General features: G+C 49.4%; 3 protein-coding genes across 10 annotated transcripts; 1 reads left to right on the top strand and 2 right to left on the bottom strand.

The window, feature by feature from the left end:
* Positions 1-157: 157 nt before the first annotated feature.
* LOC147043659 (cullin-5) lies at positions 158-12,234 on the bottom strand. 5 transcript variants are annotated; one of them, XM_085935945.1, is made up of 19 exons: positions 11,720-12,234; positions 6,042-6,151; positions 5,874-5,973; positions 5,470-5,646; positions 5,267-5,408; positions 4,801-4,946; positions 4,653-4,733; positions 4,330-4,423; positions 4,124-4,254; positions 3,904-4,011; positions 3,759-3,823; positions 3,566-3,698; positions 2,707-2,838; positions 2,501-2,624; positions 2,215-2,390; positions 1,978-2,139; positions 1,751-1,869; positions 1,420-1,543; positions 158-1,068 (listed from the first exon to the last, which is right to left on the bottom strand). In XM_085935945.1, the coding sequence occupies exons 1-19, from the start codon at positions 11,825-11,827 to the stop codon at positions 874-876; spliced, it is 2,427 nt and encodes an 808-aa protein (XP_085792071.1). In that variant the 5' UTR covers positions 11,828-12,234; the 3' UTR covers positions 158-873. The 5 variants fall into 5 exon arrangements, with proteins under 5 accessions (XP_085792071.1, XP_085792075.1, XP_085792073.1 ...); XM_085935949.1 differs by lacking the exon at positions 11,720-12,234 and adding an exon at positions 7,306-7,755; XM_085935947.1 differs by lacking the exon at positions 11,720-12,234 and adding an exon at positions 6,842-6,948.
* Positions 6,958-11,293, top strand: orai2 (ORAI calcium release-activated calcium modulator 2). Of its 3 annotated transcripts, none has more exons than XM_085935971.1 (3): positions 6,958-7,699; positions 8,099-8,355; positions 8,505-11,293. In XM_085935971.1, exons 1-3 carry the CDS (start codon positions 7,666-7,668, stop codon positions 9,045-9,047), a joined length of 834 nt encoding a protein of 277 aa, XP_085792097.1. In that variant the 5' UTR covers positions 6,958-7,665; the 3' UTR covers positions 9,048-11,293. The 3 variants fall into 3 exon arrangements, with proteins under 3 accessions (XP_085792097.1, XP_085792099.1, XP_085792098.1); XM_085935973.1 differs by having other exon boundaries at positions 6,958-7,815; XM_085935972.1 differs by having other exon boundaries at positions 6,962-7,477.
* Positions 12,235-12,845: 611 nt separating the features above from the next.
* Positions 12,846-17,415, bottom strand: bckdk (branched chain ketoacid dehydrogenase kinase). 2 transcript variants are annotated; one of them, XM_085935969.1, is made up of 11 exons: positions 16,948-17,415; positions 15,757-15,825; positions 15,551-15,661; positions 15,108-15,155; positions 14,645-14,764; positions 14,454-14,552; positions 14,236-14,309; positions 14,014-14,142; positions 13,854-13,943; positions 13,620-13,775; positions 12,846-13,538 (listed from the first exon to the last, which is right to left on the bottom strand). In XM_085935969.1, the coding sequence occupies exons 1-11, from the start codon at positions 17,185-17,187 to the stop codon at positions 13,394-13,396; spliced, it is 1,281 nt and encodes a 426-aa protein (XP_085792095.1). In that variant the 5' UTR covers positions 17,188-17,415; the 3' UTR covers positions 12,846-13,393. The 2 variants fall into 2 exon arrangements, with proteins under 2 accessions (XP_085792095.1, XP_085792096.1); XM_085935970.1 differs by lacking the exon at positions 14,645-14,764 and having other exon boundaries at positions 16,948-17,413.
* Positions 17,416-18,088: the final 673 nt, after the last annotated feature.

Below are 18,088 nucleotides of genomic sequence, written 5' to 3'. Positions count from 1 at the left end.
TGTGATGATATCAAAGCAAGGAATTCAGACCGAAGCATCGCTGTTCCACTTTATATAGACCGCAACTGAATGAGTAAAACATAAAAACTAGAATTTATCACCGTAAGCTTTAAAGATCAGAATTAAACGATCTAGTTAAGGCAGGACAAAGACCCCGTCATGTTAAGGTGCTGTTTATTTTAATTATTCACATCTCGCGATACACACTGCTGAAAAGCTTTTCATAATACTGACTCGGGCTTCTGACCCGGTTTAAACCTTCAACCTTTCGTTGACCCTGAAGACATTTCGCAATCCAAAACGTCCGTCCCACTCCTTCCTTTATCCCTCTCAGAAAACCGACATTTCAATTCGGGGGGGGGGGCTAAAGGCGGTCCCGTGTCAATCTGGCACTGTATGCAAAAAAAGGAATTCCTGATTAAGTGATACTTACTCTCACAAGAACAACACAAAGCCCAAGCCCCACAGTGCCTTAAAGCGACTAGCTGGAGGCTTCACTCGCACGGGCAAAAACAAATGATGTTTCCTCCCTCCCCCACATCCCGCAGCGTTTGTCTGTAGGATTCCACAAGCGTCAGGTGGGCGCGAGCTAGCCGGCACGCCGTCGCAGCGTTTGGGAAGGAGCGAAACAAACATGAATGGCAGCCTCCCGGTGACAACTATGAGGGGCAGGTTTTGCTTTTCTTCTTGATACAACCTTAAGGCAGGAAGTGTTTTGAAGTAGTCTTTTGATTCATGCCTCCTTGCACAGGATTTCATTTTAAATAGAGCATGGGGGAGTGGGAAATGGTGCGACGGGGGCAGAGCGGGCCAAGAAGTGGTCGAGCGTCCGTCAGGCCCCCCCCATTGAGTGGGGTAGCACAAAGCGTCGCGCTACGCCATGTAGATGAAGGTGTTTATGTCGGCCTCGTCCCGCTTGATGTACTTGTGGTCGATAAGCCACTCCATTTGCTCCTTGATCATCTTCTTCTGTGGTAAAAACATGTTCTTTAAGATCTCCACCAGCTCTGTCTGCAGCTGGGCATTGTTGATGCGTTTCCTCATTTTCATAATCTGGATGATGGCCTCCTGTGTGCAAAAGAAAATGGGATGCCATTAAGAGCAGGGACTGATTCTATGCGCAAAGAAAAAAAAAAATACATCACAGGAAGTATCAGAGTAAAAATGAGCAATGTTCAAAACCACAAGAGTTGAACTTGTTTTATTCGTTTTCATTAACTGGTGTTCCAAAATACATGGGAGGAGTATCACGACAAAAGTGAATCTCTTAATTCATCATCATCTCAATACTGAAATAAATAAATAATCTAAATAAGATGGTTTCGGAAAATTGTTCACACTCAACACTCGGAGAATCTGTTCGGAAAAGCGAAGGAATGACCACTAGCTCTATACAGCGGGACGACAGCGCCAACGAACCTGGGTTCTGAGTATCCGGAGCTGCACGATGCCCTCGTTCTCCTCCTCTCGCATTCTCTCCGTAGTGAGCTGCAGTCGACCGATCAGGTTGATCTTTCCTCGCTTCTGGACTTTGGAATTTTTACTGAAAGGATATGCAGGCGCCCATGAATCCACACCAATGTTGCGACATTTAGCATTGCATTTCATCGTGCTACGTGGCACATACAAAAAATCCAAAGAGAAATAAGCACTTCGTATGGGCCCAGAGACAAAGCCGGGTATTCGACTGCGGCGCACATATCTCATTGTGTCTGGACTGGTATTGGAGGAACTCGAGACTTTTGCTTACATGAGTGAAAACTCTTGATTGACGTAAAACAATGTTCCTTCAGCAAAGTCTTTGGGCGACGACACCGCCGGGTCGTACGACAGCACTTGCCGCTTCAACTTGGGGAACGCCACCAAGGACTGCAACAGAGAAGGGACACGGCGAGCGTGAGAAGTGCACAGAACGAGGAGTCCCATCATGACGACGATTTCAAAAGTCTTTTCGATCCCCGGTTTTGTGCTTTTCACCCAGAGCGTGCGTCGAAGCTCGGCATCGGGCAGCTCGGTGGCGAGCTTGAGGTTCTCAAAGCTGATCCTTTCCCTGGGCCTCTGGTTCCAGGCGAAGAGCACGGCGAGCTGGAAGGTCGTCACCTCGAGGTCGTACTGGCCCACCTCGTTCTTGAAGGTGATCTGCGGCAAGGGCAGACATCAGCGCCGGCCCGGTTCGGTACGATGGGGTGAGATTTGTGTGTGCGCGACTCCCACAATGCCATTGGACATGAGGTGATGCCAATGTAATTTGCGTCCGCTGTGGTTCTTCTTGTAGAAGTCCTCCACCTCTGGGATCAAGTCCTCCAGCTCCGTGGGCAGCGAGACAAACACCTTCTCGCTGCTGCGCGACCACGCGCCGGCGTTCAGGATCTTGATGTTGACAGAGTCGGCTAAAGAAACACAGAGGCTGCTTGCTTAACGCATTTTAAGCCGCCACGTAAAACGGCGTTCTCCCACCACCTACGGGAAGAGGGAAGCACGATGTGTCGCTGTCTTTTACCTGGGAGAGCCAGCTTGTTGTGTTTGTGCATTTCTTTGAAAGACTGGTTGAGGTCCTCAGACACTTTAATGTCCTGAAACATCCTGGCCAGCTTGTTGACGTAGTCCGCCGGCATCCCCACTTCCTGTTTGGGATCAATGACACGACAGCCAAACCTCGGTGTTGTTCGTCCACGTTTTGAGGCCGCTTTTTGCACTTCATCTCACCCTGAGCCACTCCACCATGTTCTCCTCGATTTCGCTGTCGGCCGAGATGTCCAGGATGAGGCGGCGCGTCAGGTGTGCTTTGTGGTAGCGCATGAATACGTCTTTGTTCTGGACGTATTTCAGAACCAACAGCTGCGAGACGAGACGCGAAGGAATTGCTTGATTAGGTACGTACCGACCCAAATAGTGTCTTTGCACAATATGCCTTTCCAGACTGAAATAGGAATTGTCGTGTCATTGCCTTTCCAGAGGTCAGAGTGGTGGGCTACAGTGGATGAGCGGGGTGCTCATCGTTGGAAGAAATAAGCTAGCTACTGTGTCACATGGACCTAATATTTAATAGAGTAGGTCATTTGTGTGCACCTACAGGCAGAGCAAAACACAAAAACTACAAAATACACACACTCACTGTTAGGGTTTACAAACTATCTTGATCGTATGATTATGTTGGAATGTAGACTAGAACTTTGTTTGAACCTTTTACCTTTCCTTGACTCTGAAAAGTTTAACCATTCAGTTGTTGAAACTTTTCCAAATGGTGTAGAAACATTCTTGCTTAGTTGGTCATCCAAAATGCTCCACTAGTTTCTATTTCCACGACCTCGTAAAACAATGAGCTGGGACCCTCCGCACTGATTAACCAGTTGCTGAGGTGACCACCAAACATGTCCAATGTCACCCCCGCCCTACTTGTTCTCAATAAATATGCTCTTGTAAGAGACGAACGGCAGACTTTGTTCCAACATTGCTGTACCTACAGTAACGAACAAACTCTCCACTTGCAAGTGCTTAAAGGGCATACTGTCTCCTGTGTGGTTCTTGCAAAATAAGTTAGAGTGGGAACATCTCCAACACTCACCACTTCCTTGAGCTTGGCCTCAATCTCCTCGGACGTGAGCTTCTTGCTGAGTGGCGTCTTCCTGAGCAGCATGTCACAGTAGTTGGCCAGCAGCTCTGGACACTTGGACTCAGGTTGTGTTTTCAAGCCCGCGCTACGGATGCAGAAAGTCGTGAGACAGTGTTTGGGGCGGGGCTATCTCGCAAGGTCTTACCCTTTCTGTTTCATAGGAAGTTCTAATTTAAAGATGGTGGCATCGTTGACGACGGCTTTGTAGGCCTGCCGAGAGGTGAGAAAAAGTTGAGAACGAACAAAAGGGAACGGCGGCAGCAACAACGACGACGAGGACTCGTGCTCACTTTGTCTCTGGCGGTGAGGAACCGAGGGTCATCCTGGAAGGCCTCTTTTACAAGCCGGCTGAAGCGGTTGAACAACGTAAGCAGCTGCTCCACGTACTTCTCCGAGTCCTGCAACAAAAGAGCAAATAACCGTCCAGAAAGGGCGAGAGCAAAAAATCCACCCATCCCAAAGGTGCCTCTTCTTCTGTCGTTTTAAAGCCAGGTCCTATGCGGCACTCACCGAGGTGATGGTCTCGGCCGAGGCCACCATGTCGGCAAGGCCGGCGCTCACGATGTGTTCCTCCAGGTCCTTAAGCATGGGTTCGATGCCGCTTGGCACTTTGTCCATCAGCGAGAACATCAAGTGCAGTTCTGCGGCAGCAAAACCGGCACATGAAAGTTCTGCTCACAGCTGAGTCCCTGCGCCAAAGTCAACTGGGCACTCACTGTCTGTTTCATTCCTCTTGATCATGCCGGGACACTCGGCCAGGATGGTCTCCTTGAAGGCCGTTACAAGGGCATTGACGCAGCACTCCATCAGCTGGGGAGCAGAGCAGTCGCAGGAGATAGCTCAAGCAAATTTGGATTGCTCTGCTCTTGGGCTGAGCTTGGCTAACGTTAAGGCTCAGTCGTGCCCGGCCGGCCGGCCGGCCGCAACCAGATGTCGTTGATCATGCGCACCACCGTCGCTTTGCAACGGGGGCTGGCCAAAAGCCTGTCGCATGAGAACATTTCAAAGAATAAGGAGAGCTTGCGGAGCGCTCACTCACCGCTTGTACAGAGTTGCAGTCGCGCCTTGTCTCCAGGTAGCGAAGTGCACGTTTTTCTTCTTCCCTCAGCTTAGAATCAGCCTAGTCGAGCACATAGGCGACTTAGATTCCGATTGGCGGCAGCGGCGCAATCGTGACTCGGCCTCACGTATTTCATGTAGTTCTGGACGCCGTTTTGCTGGAGGTAAGCAGGCGCCTGTGTTCTGTAGAAGCGCTCGGTGGAATCCATGTAGGCTTTTTCAAAGTTGTCCCTGTAGATCTGCAGCTTGTCGTCGGGGTTTGAGCACAAGTTCACTGCGGGAACAAAGGGAGGAAGGAACGTCAAATCAAATGACCCGTCTTGAAGGCTGCACAGAGTATTGATCCCAGAGTGGATCGTCTAGAATCGATAAATCAGTTGCAGCAAATATATTGACCGTGCCTAAAAGTGTCGTTACTGTGACGCGCACATCTGTGTAGAGCAGACTAATTGACAAAATATACAGGCCTCCCCGTTTGTTCACCGTACGCCTCAGAACTGCGCATGTGGAAATAACTTCACTTAGGGAGGCGGGCCTCACACAATATCTACTGGCGCCAGGCTGTTTCACCGCTGTTGGCGGACAGTGGCTCACCATAGGACTCTCGTACTCCGATGACCAACTGCGAATCGAAGGCTTCCCCCAGCCGTTCGGCATGGACCAGCTTCATTGCGCTATCTTGTAGCCTGCTCTTGATGTTGGAGAAGATGGACTCATTCCACGTGTCCAGCATCAGCTGTGGAGACCAGCGGCGGTCGTTAGCAGAGCTCGTGCTACCGCGCCGCTCGGCTACTCGCCTTTCGCACAATGCTGTCCTCCACGTTGGACTTCTTGGTGGTGCCCTGCTTGCCCATCAAGGTGATCTCCAGCTGGCAGAAGGGCTTAGGCAAGATGTCGCATTGCGTGAAGAACTTGCGCCACTCCACAATGTAGGCCTTCAGCAGCGCTGTGTCATCCTGGTGACTCAGCACCCGCTTTGAGACAACAGTGGCAAACCGTGGCTTAGTTTTCCTTCAAAAGAGGCGTTATTGCGAGAGCGGCGGTGGCCTTTTGGATCGCCTCTGCTGCTTAGCATGCGGAGGGAAGGCATCGATAAATATAAAATGAAAATGAAATGTGAGAAGGAAGATGCTATCACATGAAAATGAAATGTGAGAAGCCACTATATTGTTCAAATGTTCCATTCTAGTCTCAGCCTTACCGCTTGTGCTTGTTTGATGAAGTCGAGGATGTCCTCTTTAAGGGCCTGGTGGATCTTAGCGGGACCTTTGTCATCCCACAGGCACACGGCGTGGACATCTCTGCGCGAGAAGACATCGTCTAAACAAAGTTTCCCTTTAGCAATACCTTTTTCTTTTGTCAAACTCACGAGAAAAGGTCGAACCACTGCTGCTTGGTGACCGACTCTTGCCGTAACAGTTTTAGTACGATGGGACGCATTAGGGCCCATTTATCCTCAAACTGAAGGGAGCCTTTGTTCTGCAAGGAACAAAAATACATGTTAGAAATCTTGAACAGTGGCTTCTATACCTCCAGTACTGCGCCTTGACCTGTCAAGGAGTACCTATGCAGCATGTCCATATGCATGATTATTGATAGAACTAAGACAAATAGATGACCGTCAGGCTGCGTTTGTCGCCTGTGAGGGGGGCCTACTTGCGGCTCAGTGTGCCGAAAATACCACCGCCAGTTGCCGTTTGGCAGTCTAAGGTGGGCTTGAAGGGGGCCAGCCAGTCAGCTGCAGATTCCTGTGTGTGTGTGTGTGTGTGTGTGTGTGTGCGAGCGAGCGAGCGCCTGACTGACTTGACAGATGATATCGCGGCTCCTGCGTGGGATTGTGCAGACAAAAACACGTCCCACCGCCTTCCAAGGACCCCTCGCGGACAGGCCTTCCTATCTTCCATCTACCATTCGCATGTTGCCGCTGTCCCCACTTTCCTCATTTAAGAGGCTAAAGCGGTAAGCGTTGCTATTGAACTAAATCTCCGACAGGGAGCTAAGCCTAGCCAAGTTAAATGCTCCCCGCGCCGGCGTCAAACGCCGGCGGGGGGAGGCAGACGGTGGTCTTCCGGAAGCGGGAGACTCTCGCGGAGACGCGACGGCTCGCAGGTGACAGGCGCTTCGGCGGCCGATAAGCGGGAATTGAATAAATTGGACTGGGGATCCTACCTTTAGCAAATTAGACGACGCCATGTTCCCTTAACTTATAGTCTCGCCGAATCTCGCGAGAGCTCGGCGGCTGGTCGTTGTATCTATTCTATTGCTCACCTCAAGTAGCCGCCACAATCCATATTCTTTCTCTGCGTGTCAACCTTGGTTCGGTGTTTTCCTACACTAGTACAAGAATTCATCCTTGAAGATGATCCACTCGGGATATGGAGGAAGATTCGTCTTGCTCCATGTAGATTGTATTTTGTGGCAGCCAATTATAAAATATACACAAGTTTGCAAGATGACTAAATCTAATAAAAGTTCTTGCAGGCTCTCAAACACTTGGTGCACTACTAGGTGTACACTTCATTGTAGACCGTAGCGGAGTGTATGAGTGTGTGTCTTTTGGACGAGGCCGATATGAATCATTGAAACTTTCTACATTTTCCCTATTGAAAAACGAAACAAAACTCGATACTCACGGAGCTTGACGCGGCAGAAGTAGAGAAGTCGTCAATCAAGTGTTAATGAAACCCGGAAGCTGTTTCCCACTCACTCCAACTCACTGTTTGTAAACGTAGCAGTGTGCGAGTTTGTACTGTGGAAGCTTATCTTGTAAGCCACTCGCGACTGTCAAACCACTTCGACGCCCAGGTGAGGCCAACAAAATCACATTTTACAGTCTCTCACTCAAGGAAATTCCATTGGATTGGAGCTAGCCCAATAACTTGGCTAGCTAGCAAGAAGTCTATGATATTTTTCTCTGGAGATTTGCGTTGTTTTTAAAGCTGAATCAGAGTTGGAGTGCAACGTTTTGGCTCCGTATCAGGTTGGAAGTGCTTATGAGTAAAAGGAGTCAGTGTGTCGTTAGCCAAGGTGTGTAAACGGATCCCACTTTTACTGAACACTTTTAAATATCCCTTTACGACGGCGTTGCCTTCCATTGGCAATAGCGTAACTCGAATTTTCTACGTCGTTTATCGCTACCTGACGTAAGTCAATATTTATGATTGATATGAGTTTCCTAATGTAAACTTCTCCTGTATTTCACTTTGAAAGGAACTTTGAGAGAGAACTGTAAACATGTTGGCCACATTTGTTATGTGACATTTCCTTGTCTGACATTTTGAATGGAATCATTGTTTTTTTTGTCCCGCAACGTGAAAACGCAGTGTTCATAATCAAGTTGGGCATAGCCACTTATACTACTCTACTACTACGTTACTGCATTGTAATACACTGTCAAGACATGCTTCCGTTGTACGTACCAATCAGGCAGGCAGGCAGGCAGTATGAGCAGAGAGCTCAACGTGCCCAGGGGCTCGCCGGCCCCGGGCATGTCGGAGCAGGCTCCAGACGGTGGAGGCGGCAGTGGCATGGACTACAGGGACTGGGTACGGCGTAGCTACCTGGAGCTCGTCAACTCTAACCATCATTCGGTGCAGGCCCTCTCCTGGAGGAAGCTCTACCTGAGCAGGGCGAAGCTTAAGGCCTCCAGCAGGACCTCAGCGCTCCTCTCCGGCTTTGCGATGGTCAGTTTCCTTCACTACGAGTGGATCTCAGCATTTTTGCTCTTGCATTTGGCTATTTTTGTATTGCCGTGCGCAATTGCAAGGAAAAAGGAGTGTGCCTCTTAAATGGTTCCAACCCACAATAATGAGTATGTGTGTTGCGGTGCAAGGTGGCCATGGTGGAAGTGCAACTCGAGATGCAGTACAATTACCCGCGCGTGCTACTGGTGGCGTTCAGCGTGTGCACCACAGTGCTGGTGGCCGTGCACCTGTTTGCGCTGCTCATCAGCACGTGCATCCTGCCCAACGTGGAGGCGGTTAGCAACATCCACAACCTCAACTCTGTCAGCGAGTCGCCGCACGAGCGCATGCACTACTACATTGAGCTGGCGTGGGGCTTCTCCACGGCACTGGGCATCCTGCTCTTCCTGGCCGAGGTGGTGCTCCTCTGCTGGATCAAGTTCCTGCCCGTGGACTCGGGAGGCGCTGCATTGGCCGCCGCCGAGACGGCCGCACGGGATAGCGGCTGGCTGGCGGCACTGGTGTCTACCGTCATCATGGTGCCTGTGGGCGTCATCTTTGTGGTCTTCACTGTTCACTTCTACCGCTCGTTGGTGCGCCACAAGACTGAGCGCCACCACCGGGAGATCGAGGAGCTGCACAAGATCAAGGTGCAACTGGATGGCCACGAGAGGGCACTGCAGGTCGTGTGACCTTGCCCATTTGGAAACAGGGCCGCCAGGTGGCTTCCTTATTGGTCGCCCCTCTTTATTTGAAAGTGTTGACTTTCTGTGCATTTTGGATCTTGTGTGTTCACTTTGCTGCTTCAGCTCCGCTTTGAGACCTTTTACTGGTGCCGTTTGTGTTTTTGTCCTCACTTGAGAGAGCCTTTTCTACCCATACAATTTAGGCAAGCAGTTTGTCTGCGCAGGGGGTCACATTGAATGTTTTTCCCAGGAAAAGGGTTACGATGTTGTGCTGTGTGGTTATTGCCATCCAAATGGTCTAATGAAAAGCGCACGTCCCCCTATTGTGAGCAGTGTTCATGCTTTTGTGTTTCGCCCATGGTCCGCCGCCGCAAAACTGGGAGCAACTGTGAACAATGGACTGAACTTCATCAATGTGATGAGCACTCAAATGTGCCAAACTCATTTCAGAAGAAATGAAAACCGGTTCCGGAGCCCCCGACGAGGGTTAGTCAACATGACACGTGACTTTTCTTTGCTATTCAGAACAAATACGAGCATAAAAAAGGATATGTGCTTTTCAGCCGATGGCGTGTTTTGTTGTATCCATTCACTGGTCACATCTTTTGCAAAAATGAATGGTCATTGGAGGCTTTTATTCTCTTTCTTTTTCCAGAAAGATTATGCTGGTCTTCCTAATGATGTGGCCTGTGTGTGTGTGTGTGTATACAAATGTGACTTTTTTTCCCCCTGTATGTTTGCATGTAAATGCCCCCCCAAAAAAGACATTTTCTTTTCAATGTATGTGATTCCTCATGATTTAACCATGTGAGAGTCTTAATAAGCCAAGTTTGATCAGTGACACCGTTTTTACATCAGTCGTCCCCGCCCCACCTTTCGATGCTTTTATCGTCAACAAAGCCGTCTGAGGCTGGTTGAAACGACACGGAAGGATCAATAGCAAAAGAACGCGTAGCTAAGGCAATGCTAACTATCGGTACCTTCACCAGCCACAAGTGTAGCAAAGATGACGACAACTTGATTAGCTATTGCAGGGAACACAACTTCCCTAGCAAGCTAAGAAGACTGACTGCAGCATGGTGGAGACTTCTTTAGCTAGCTAATAAGACATCATCTTCCTGAGCTAGATAAAACAACAATGAACTCACTTTGCTCTCTACACAGTTGCTAACATTTTCTGAAGCGCTTATCCTCACAAGGGTCGCTATCTCATTTTGTTAAATTGGTGATGACCGACCGCTTAGCTAGCTACTAAGATGACAGCAACTCGACTATCACTTTTTTATCACAAACAATTTGAATTTTAGGTTATATTACCTGACACGTTTCGTTCGGCATGTACTTCCTGCTGTGGTTGTGACACGTCTATCAGCTGATGGATGAATGAAGGCGCGACTCACCTGTCAGATTTGACAGATGAGTCACGCCCTCTGCTGTCCCTTCACCTCTCCAAAATGCTTCTCCAGGCGGTAGAGAGCACGTAGGCTCTCTGGTCCCTGTTGATGGTCCTCGGGCCTCGTTTTCCGATCTCAACGGCCTCCCTGATCCAACGCTGATGTTTCTTTTCTTCGGTGCCGATGACTCTGGCCTTTTCCCAGTCCGTGATGTGGTTTTCTCTTTTACAGTGGTCGGTGATGGCTGACTTGTAGTGTTCATGTAGTGTTCTGCTTGTTGTTGTTGTTTTGTCGCTCTTGTTTGTCTCGTTGCTGTCTCCTTCTCACACTCCTTTGTTGTGTTCCATTTTCCTGCCCCTGAGGTTCCAAGTGGCGTTAGGGTTAGTCAGCGAGCTACTTTTTTGTTCCAAAATGCAGTCTTGAACTCTGAAGATGTTACTGTGTTTATCACTTGATCCCCTTCAGAGGTGTCTAATCCAAGTTCAGAAAGTTGAGATGCTTCTATTCCACCCAGCAAGCTTGGTTGAAAAGAGCCAAACTGCGGTATGGTGTCAACTTTCTGGACCTGGATTTTCCACCTCTGGTTCTGTTTACACAAACTCTTTCCTAAGAAGGTTCAGCATGTTTTTATTTGATACAAATGATAACCAAAACCTCCCTAGAGCATCTGAATGTAACTTTAGCTCTTTAAAACATCATTTGACTGACTTTGCTGCCAGTATCACATTCCAACTTTATTCACGTTTCTATTTCAACACGTCCAATTTATTTTACTTGTACCTGCGTTGAATTAAAGACTCTCGTCCTTTCCTTCTGTGCTGCACCTTATGTTTTCACGCCCGATTAAAAACATCATGTTTCATGTTCACCTGAAGTCTTTTTCTCCTGTGGCAATATTGAACGCAAACATGTTCATTTATTTATGGCCGCGTTGACCCATGCACAGGTACTATGTTAGCTCTGGATTTACGAGCTTCAAAATAACGACGGACATAGGTCCCCGCTAGCCGTAGTTGTGGATCGTACATTTCAGACACTTCATTGCACTCTGCCGTGTGCTAAATCTGTTGTGATCGGAGTCAATTTTCTGACATGTCACACGTCTCAGATCAGATCAGAGGATAGATAGATAGATAGATAGATAGATAGATAGATAGATAGATAGATAGATAGATAGATAGATAGATAGATAGATAGATACATAGATACATAGATACATAGATACATAGATAGAGTGTCAGTATCAAACTCAGGAGAGAACAGAGGGCAAACACACTCACTCACCAGTTTGGTTCTGATCACAGGGTTGTGGTCTTCTGCTCCTGTGCCAATTATTCCAACATTTCGTCTGTGCTCTTTTTTTGGGGGGATGAGCATCCACTCCTCCGCCATCGAACTGCTTCAAGCAGCTTTCGTCATAACGGTGCTCCATGCTACAAACCAGGGAGCGTGTCCTTACCCTTACCCTTGCCCTGGGGTGTCGGCGCCACTGGAGCAGGTGCAACAGCTCTGCACGTTTGCTCAAGTGGACCACAGCAGCTCTCAATAGCTGCCAACTGGCAAATCAAAGTTTTCCATTTTCCATTCACGCTCGTTGCTCTCAGACTTGAGATTTCTCTGCTCAACTGCTCCAGTTGGCTGAGCTGACCTGACCTGACCTGACACATCCTCCGTGCTGACAAATCCAACAACCAGGTAGTGTGCTACAAACCTGGGCAACACCGAAAAGCTTCAAGCTGCAATTATCGTTGGCTCGTGAGTGAAGGATTCGTTCAAAAAGAATGAATCTTTTCAGTGAACGAGAGTGAATGAATCACTTCCGAAAGTGAACCTTCTGAACAAGTACATTTCGTTTCGTTCCAAATTTCAAAAATTTTGGGCACAGTGTTTGTTTTCTAAATTCTCCAGAAATTGCATTTTCAAGTTCTTCTTCGATTTTATTCTCCTCACTTTTCTGTCCTTCTGCTACTTCCACATAATTCACCCGATTCACTCCATACCACTTTTGACGTATTCCACATATTCACAACATGAGCGCTTGCATTCATCTCGTTCCAAAAATCTTCCGTTTTCATCTTTCAACCAGCAAATGGCACACTTGTCTCCAACATTGTGAGTTGTTGACTTTCTCACATGCACTCTAACTACATATTTACACAGAAGATCGCGTCAAACCATAAACGATGTCACTCACCAGCTCAGTCTTTTAAAAGTGGCGTTTAGCACATGTTAGCGTAACAATGTTGACGAATGCGACACGCCATTTAGCTGCATAATTTAACAGCTTACTTAATTCAACTAACCTTGTCCACCTGCATGAGACCTCCTTCATTGGCAGATTGACGCCAACTTTTTTCAAAGGCTCAACAAAATACACGTCTATGCGAACGCAAACAAAAAAAGGGCAAAATGTGGAAATGTGCTTTTGTTGCAGAGACATTGTGTGCTGCATAGATGCAACAATTAGTCGTCGACACATTCTTGTACAACAATTTTTTTCAAACAAGTTTGCTTGTAACAAAACAAATACAAGCTGAAAATACTTCTGCGGTTGTGCTACGCAAACGCAGTAAAAAGCCAAACTATAATAAAGAAAAGGACCATAGCAACAAACAAAAGTGGGCGCGATGGAAAAGGCAAATGATGCCACCCCCACAAAAAAAAAAAAAGAAGCTTGTTTTTTATGGCAGCTCCATTGATTCTTCATCTTCCTTAAACGTTCTTCTTTACTGGAGTGTCTATTACTAGTTTGTTTTTGTTTTTTTTGGCCACCATGGCCATCGTGCACAGTTTTTGTCTCGACAAACTAATCCAAAAACAGGCTACAAAAAGCAAGAGTCAAGTCCTGAACTCAAGAGCTAACATAGCTTATAATCCGTCTAAGGCCAATTTGAGAAAGGTGGATACCAATAAAGAAGGGAACATTTTGCAGAAATGGTGACGGCGCGGTTGGAGGGGTCACACTCGAAAGCTTTCGCCCTTGCCGTCGATGTGGCGCAGACGCAAGTAGATGTCGGTGCCGATGCCCTGCATGGACTGGATGGACAGCGAGCCCCCGAGATACTCAGCGTACGCCCGTGACGTCGGAAGCCCGAAACCGAACCTGAGAAGAAGAAAAAAAGACTAGTTGAGCCGGCACACTGTGGAACGCCTCGCCCCCTACTCAATGAAGCAAAAGGGCTACCCGTGCATGGGTCCGGACTGGTTGCCACTGTTGGTAATGTTGTTGAACAAGTTGTTCATACGAGGGTCCTGCGCGCTCTCCTCGGCTGTGCTGAAGTGATAATCTGTCACCTTGTCGATGATGCTGTGCGGGATGCCGCCACCACGGTCTGCAATCCTGCGCCCGCGCGGGCAGGAGGGAAAGATAAGGTGACATCTCGGGTCCTGGCCACACGACCCCCGGCCGGCCACTTACCTGATGACAAAGTCGGTGTCGTTGTTGGCGATGGTGACCACCACGTCGGGGACGTTGTAAGGCGTGTCCAAGTGGCTCTCCATGGTGGCCCTGATGGCAACGCCGGCCGGCCACGTGAGACCAATGGCCTCTGTGCGTCTTGCCGCTTGCGCGTGCGTACCTCATGGCGTTCTTGAGCAGCTCAGGCAGGATGTAGTCGAGTGGCAGCGGGATGAAGGGGAAGCGTGCCGCCACGTGGCCGTTGATGCGCACTAGGGGAGCGTTGCCGTACTGATGCTCGCACAGACGCCTGAGTGTACGCATCCGTGTGAGGAGCCTCGGCCTTCTCGGGTCAACGTACACACGGCGTGGACGTGCGCCCAAACAAACCGCCGGCGCTCACCTGGCAAAGTCCACCCACTTCTCAATGATCTTCTTAGGGGATAAACGCCTGCAGATGATGCCCACAAAGTCAGGCTGCAATCGACACAAAGGAAATCATTCGATCGGCGGGCGCATTTGTCATTTGTGAGGAATAAGCGTAGTCAAAGCGGCACATTTGTTTGCATTCTGGTTCAGAACGCAGCGGGCGGCGGCGATTCATTGGGCAAATGGACGTACGTTATCTTGGTGCAGGGCCAGATGGTGCGTGGCTAACATTCGTATTCCCAGACGAGAGCACAGTGTGGTGTCCAGGAAAGCGCGGAGAATGGTCTCGTCCTGGGATGAGTGACAATAATAAAAGACGGCCGGCCGGGTGAAAAGGCGTGTGCAAAAGGTGCCGGCTGGCTGAGGCTCGCTCGCTCGCTCACTCGCACGTGCTTGCGGCACTCCCTGAAGCCCTGAGCCAGCATGGTGACCACATCCTTGTGGTCGTCCAGCAACTGCTGCACCAGCTTGCAGAAGCCAGCCTCCGCCTCCTGGTGGGCAATCTGCAACGCCCGCCCGCACACGTTCACGCTCATTTTGGGATCGCGCTCGCAGCTCCGCTTTCTCGTACTCCCGCATCAAGTAGAGAGAGCGGAGAACTAAGAGCCTGAAAATATCAGACTTTGCGTAACGGATGAAGAAAACCGCCGCCGGGAACAGAGCGGGGAAACGCCGGGCGGGCGACGACGTTATTTGTAGCGATCCAATGCGACTGTTACCCAGCAGCACCAAAGCGGCCTTTGTTTTGACAAAGGGAGGGGCGCGGTAGGCAGGTGCCCGCATCCCGTGAAGAGCTTGACCTTGAGCTGAACTCATTGCGTGTTTGCGTTTGTGTGTCTTACTCACAAGGGGGAAGTCACTGAGCATGTGGTACGCTCGAATGTAGAGCTCGTGCTGCAACGAGAAAGAGGGGGGGGGGGGCATAAAGGGGCTTCAGTGTTGCCGGCAGGACGCCCCTCGCTAGGCCTCGCAGGACCTTTAACACATTTTGCATGCGACAAAACTTGCAGCAAATTCCCTCCTCTTACACCACGTGACGAATCAGAAGCGAGGAAACCATGTTGGGGTGGCGGGAGGTGGGTGAAAAAATGTGGGGCAAAGTTCACCCCCCCCCCCCTTCAAAAGAAAAGAAAAGCCAAAACAAAAGAGACGGAGGCCGCAGGTCGCTTATGAGCGACTCCGTGTTGGGAACGCATGTGGTAAGATTCTAATATAATCTTTTATCTCTGATCTGTCTCCTTTCCAACTTTTGTGTCCAAAAAGCAAATAGAGACAGCGCGTGGTCTTACCACTTGCAGGATGGTGGGATTGCAGCCCACGATGAAGGGCAGGCTCCGAAAGCCCTTGATGCGGTGGGCGATGCGCACCGGGAGCTCCTTGTGCAGGTACTTGGCGCTGCTCTGGCAAAGCACACAAAACATTTGGCAAGACTAACTGGCTCGTGGACGGTGTGTGGACGGACAGACGGACGGACGGTGTGTGGACGGACGCCTACCAGGATGTGGTGTCCGTCTGGTGACTTTCCGGCGTACAGCAAAGTGGCTAAAGTGAGTCGCACCGAGGCCTGCGCGACATATCCGCCAATCAGCATGGCATCACATCAGCAGGGTTGGCTACGTGAGCCACAATACAATCCATATATTTGAGATTTTGGGGAACTCATTGCCGCTTTGTGCTCAGGCTAATGCACCAAAAGTATTACTTTGGTGCCATTTTGATGGTGCTTTTTACAGAGGAAGTATAATGGCATGAATTGTGGAATGCATTGCTGCCATTTTGAATGAATCCTGAATTATTATCAGAAATCAAGCTGAAGTGGAACGTGTCTTATTTGCCCTAAAAACGAGCTTTTCCTCCACTTCTTGGCATCCTAGGGCCAAGAACTGCCAAGAACGTCAAAGTCAACTGGGAACTTCATTTAGGCGTGCCACAATTTGGTAGCACCTTGGTTCCAAGGAACTACATTGGGGGGAATTAATGACTTTCATTTACAGTCTAAATTTGAGACCAAGATCATTATTTGGCATCATTGTTGAATGCAGTTGGAGCTCCAAGGTAGTGCTTTGCCACCATTTTGTTGCAACTTGCGGCCAATGAACAACAATGCCCAGAATTTGTCGGTTAGATTTTGTCCGGAATAGTGCTTTGCTGCGGCATCTGCGCTCAATTGTAAACCTTTGAACTCGAAAATACAATCCCGCTAAGAGCACGCACGCAAACACGGTGATCCATTTGTTGTCGAGCGGGACAACAGATGGAAATTGGAGCTGAAAAACATCCATTCTGCGCCTGGAGCAAAATTCGCTCACGCTGAATGCGACCCGTGAGAGTCATCATCCCGCGATGTCCGATTTATTCAATCAACATTTTACAGATGAGAAGAAAAAAAAGAAAAAAACATTGGACGCCAAACTGCGTCGTTGAATGTGCAAAGCCTAGTGTCAGGAGTTCAAACGTTCGCCCTCGCGCCACCAGGACACATGGCGTTGATTGGCGTTTGAAATCCCGCATGAACCAGAAGATGACATGACTCGGCTTTCGAGCTGTTTGGCGTCATTCGTCGAGCGGTTGCGTTGAAACACGTCAGAAAGTCATCGAGAATGGCCCTCAGGCGCACGCAGCTGACTTCCAGCTAGCCATTAGCGTCGCGTTGCTAGTCTGAAAGTCATCACAACATCATCCTCACCTTCTCGGCGGAGACGTCGATGGCCGACTGGTTGTAAAATGACGTCACCGTCTTGGAGCGCTCTCGGGCCAGTTCAGAGAAGCCCTGCAGCGTTGAGGACGTGGACCTCAGTCGGCATTGGGCGACCGCGTTTGACACCGACGCTAGTGGTGCTAGCGGTGCCATCGTGGTAGTGGGCGCGAGGAAGAGGTTGCCCAGCCTCGCCTTGGCCCTGGCCCGGCTGGCGGCACCGCTCAGCATCTTCGCGGCGAGTCCCTGGCGGCCGGCGCTGTTCCCGAACGGAGTGAGAGTGAGGGGTCGACTCGGCCCGGCCCGCTAAGAGGCCATTAGGGGTCGCGGCGGCCACTGTGCGCAAAAGGTTGTGTTGCAGTACCGAGAACGGCACCGCAGTGAGCGAAGTTGGCCAGTATCGGCCTCGAGTCGAATGAGATTGGCAATTTGAGAGGCCGAGGAAGAGCCTAAACCGCAGGGCCAATCAACGGCCCGTACAGACGTTAGGGGCGGAGCTTACGTCCCACGCACCCTCACGCAAACGCAGGAAGGACGAGCTCGCTGCTATTTTGCAATACACTGCCAATTAGTTCAAGAAGATATGAAACAGAATTGGAAACAAATAAGATCTTAGAGAAACATCTTCAGCCACAAATGCTAGTCATTTCAAAGTCCGCTTGATTGTCAAATGTCTTCACATGCCAGGCACACAAAGAGATCGAAATGACGTCCTTCAATGATATTTTCCATGAATTTGATCGGCCCCCAGAGTACTTTATCAGGAAAAACGCTGCTGCCTCAGCTGTAAGGTGGGACGGAAGCACACACGCCTCAGGTACAAAATGGTCATGTGACAGTATAAAACAAGCTGACCTGGAGTCAGAAGTTGTCGTTTCATCTGCTGCCGTCCCATGTGTATTGACCGCCATCAAACAAGCCAAGATCTTGCCAATAAAGAACCAACTCCATACTCCACATCCTTGCTTTCTTGGCTCAACAACAGACAACACGCAACAGCGCATAGTTTCTGGAAAAGGACAGTGAGCAAATGATCAAAACGATGCGTCACACAACGATCGCTTCCTCTTTAATGTTGCGCCACGGACAAGATTTACAGTCAACGTCAAAAAGGATCTTGTGGTCAGATGAC

This window comes from Syngnathus leptorhynchus, chromosome 17 (assembly GCF_054491065.1).
Source record: "Syngnathus leptorhynchus isolate UIUO chromosome 17, UIUO_Slep, whole genome shotgun sequence".
NCBI classification, from domain to species: domain Eukaryota; kingdom Metazoa; phylum Chordata; class Actinopteri; order Syngnathiformes; family Syngnathidae; genus Syngnathus; species Syngnathus leptorhynchus.
Note: the sequence above shows the minus strand (reverse complement) of the source record. Positions and strands in the feature narration are given on the sequence as shown.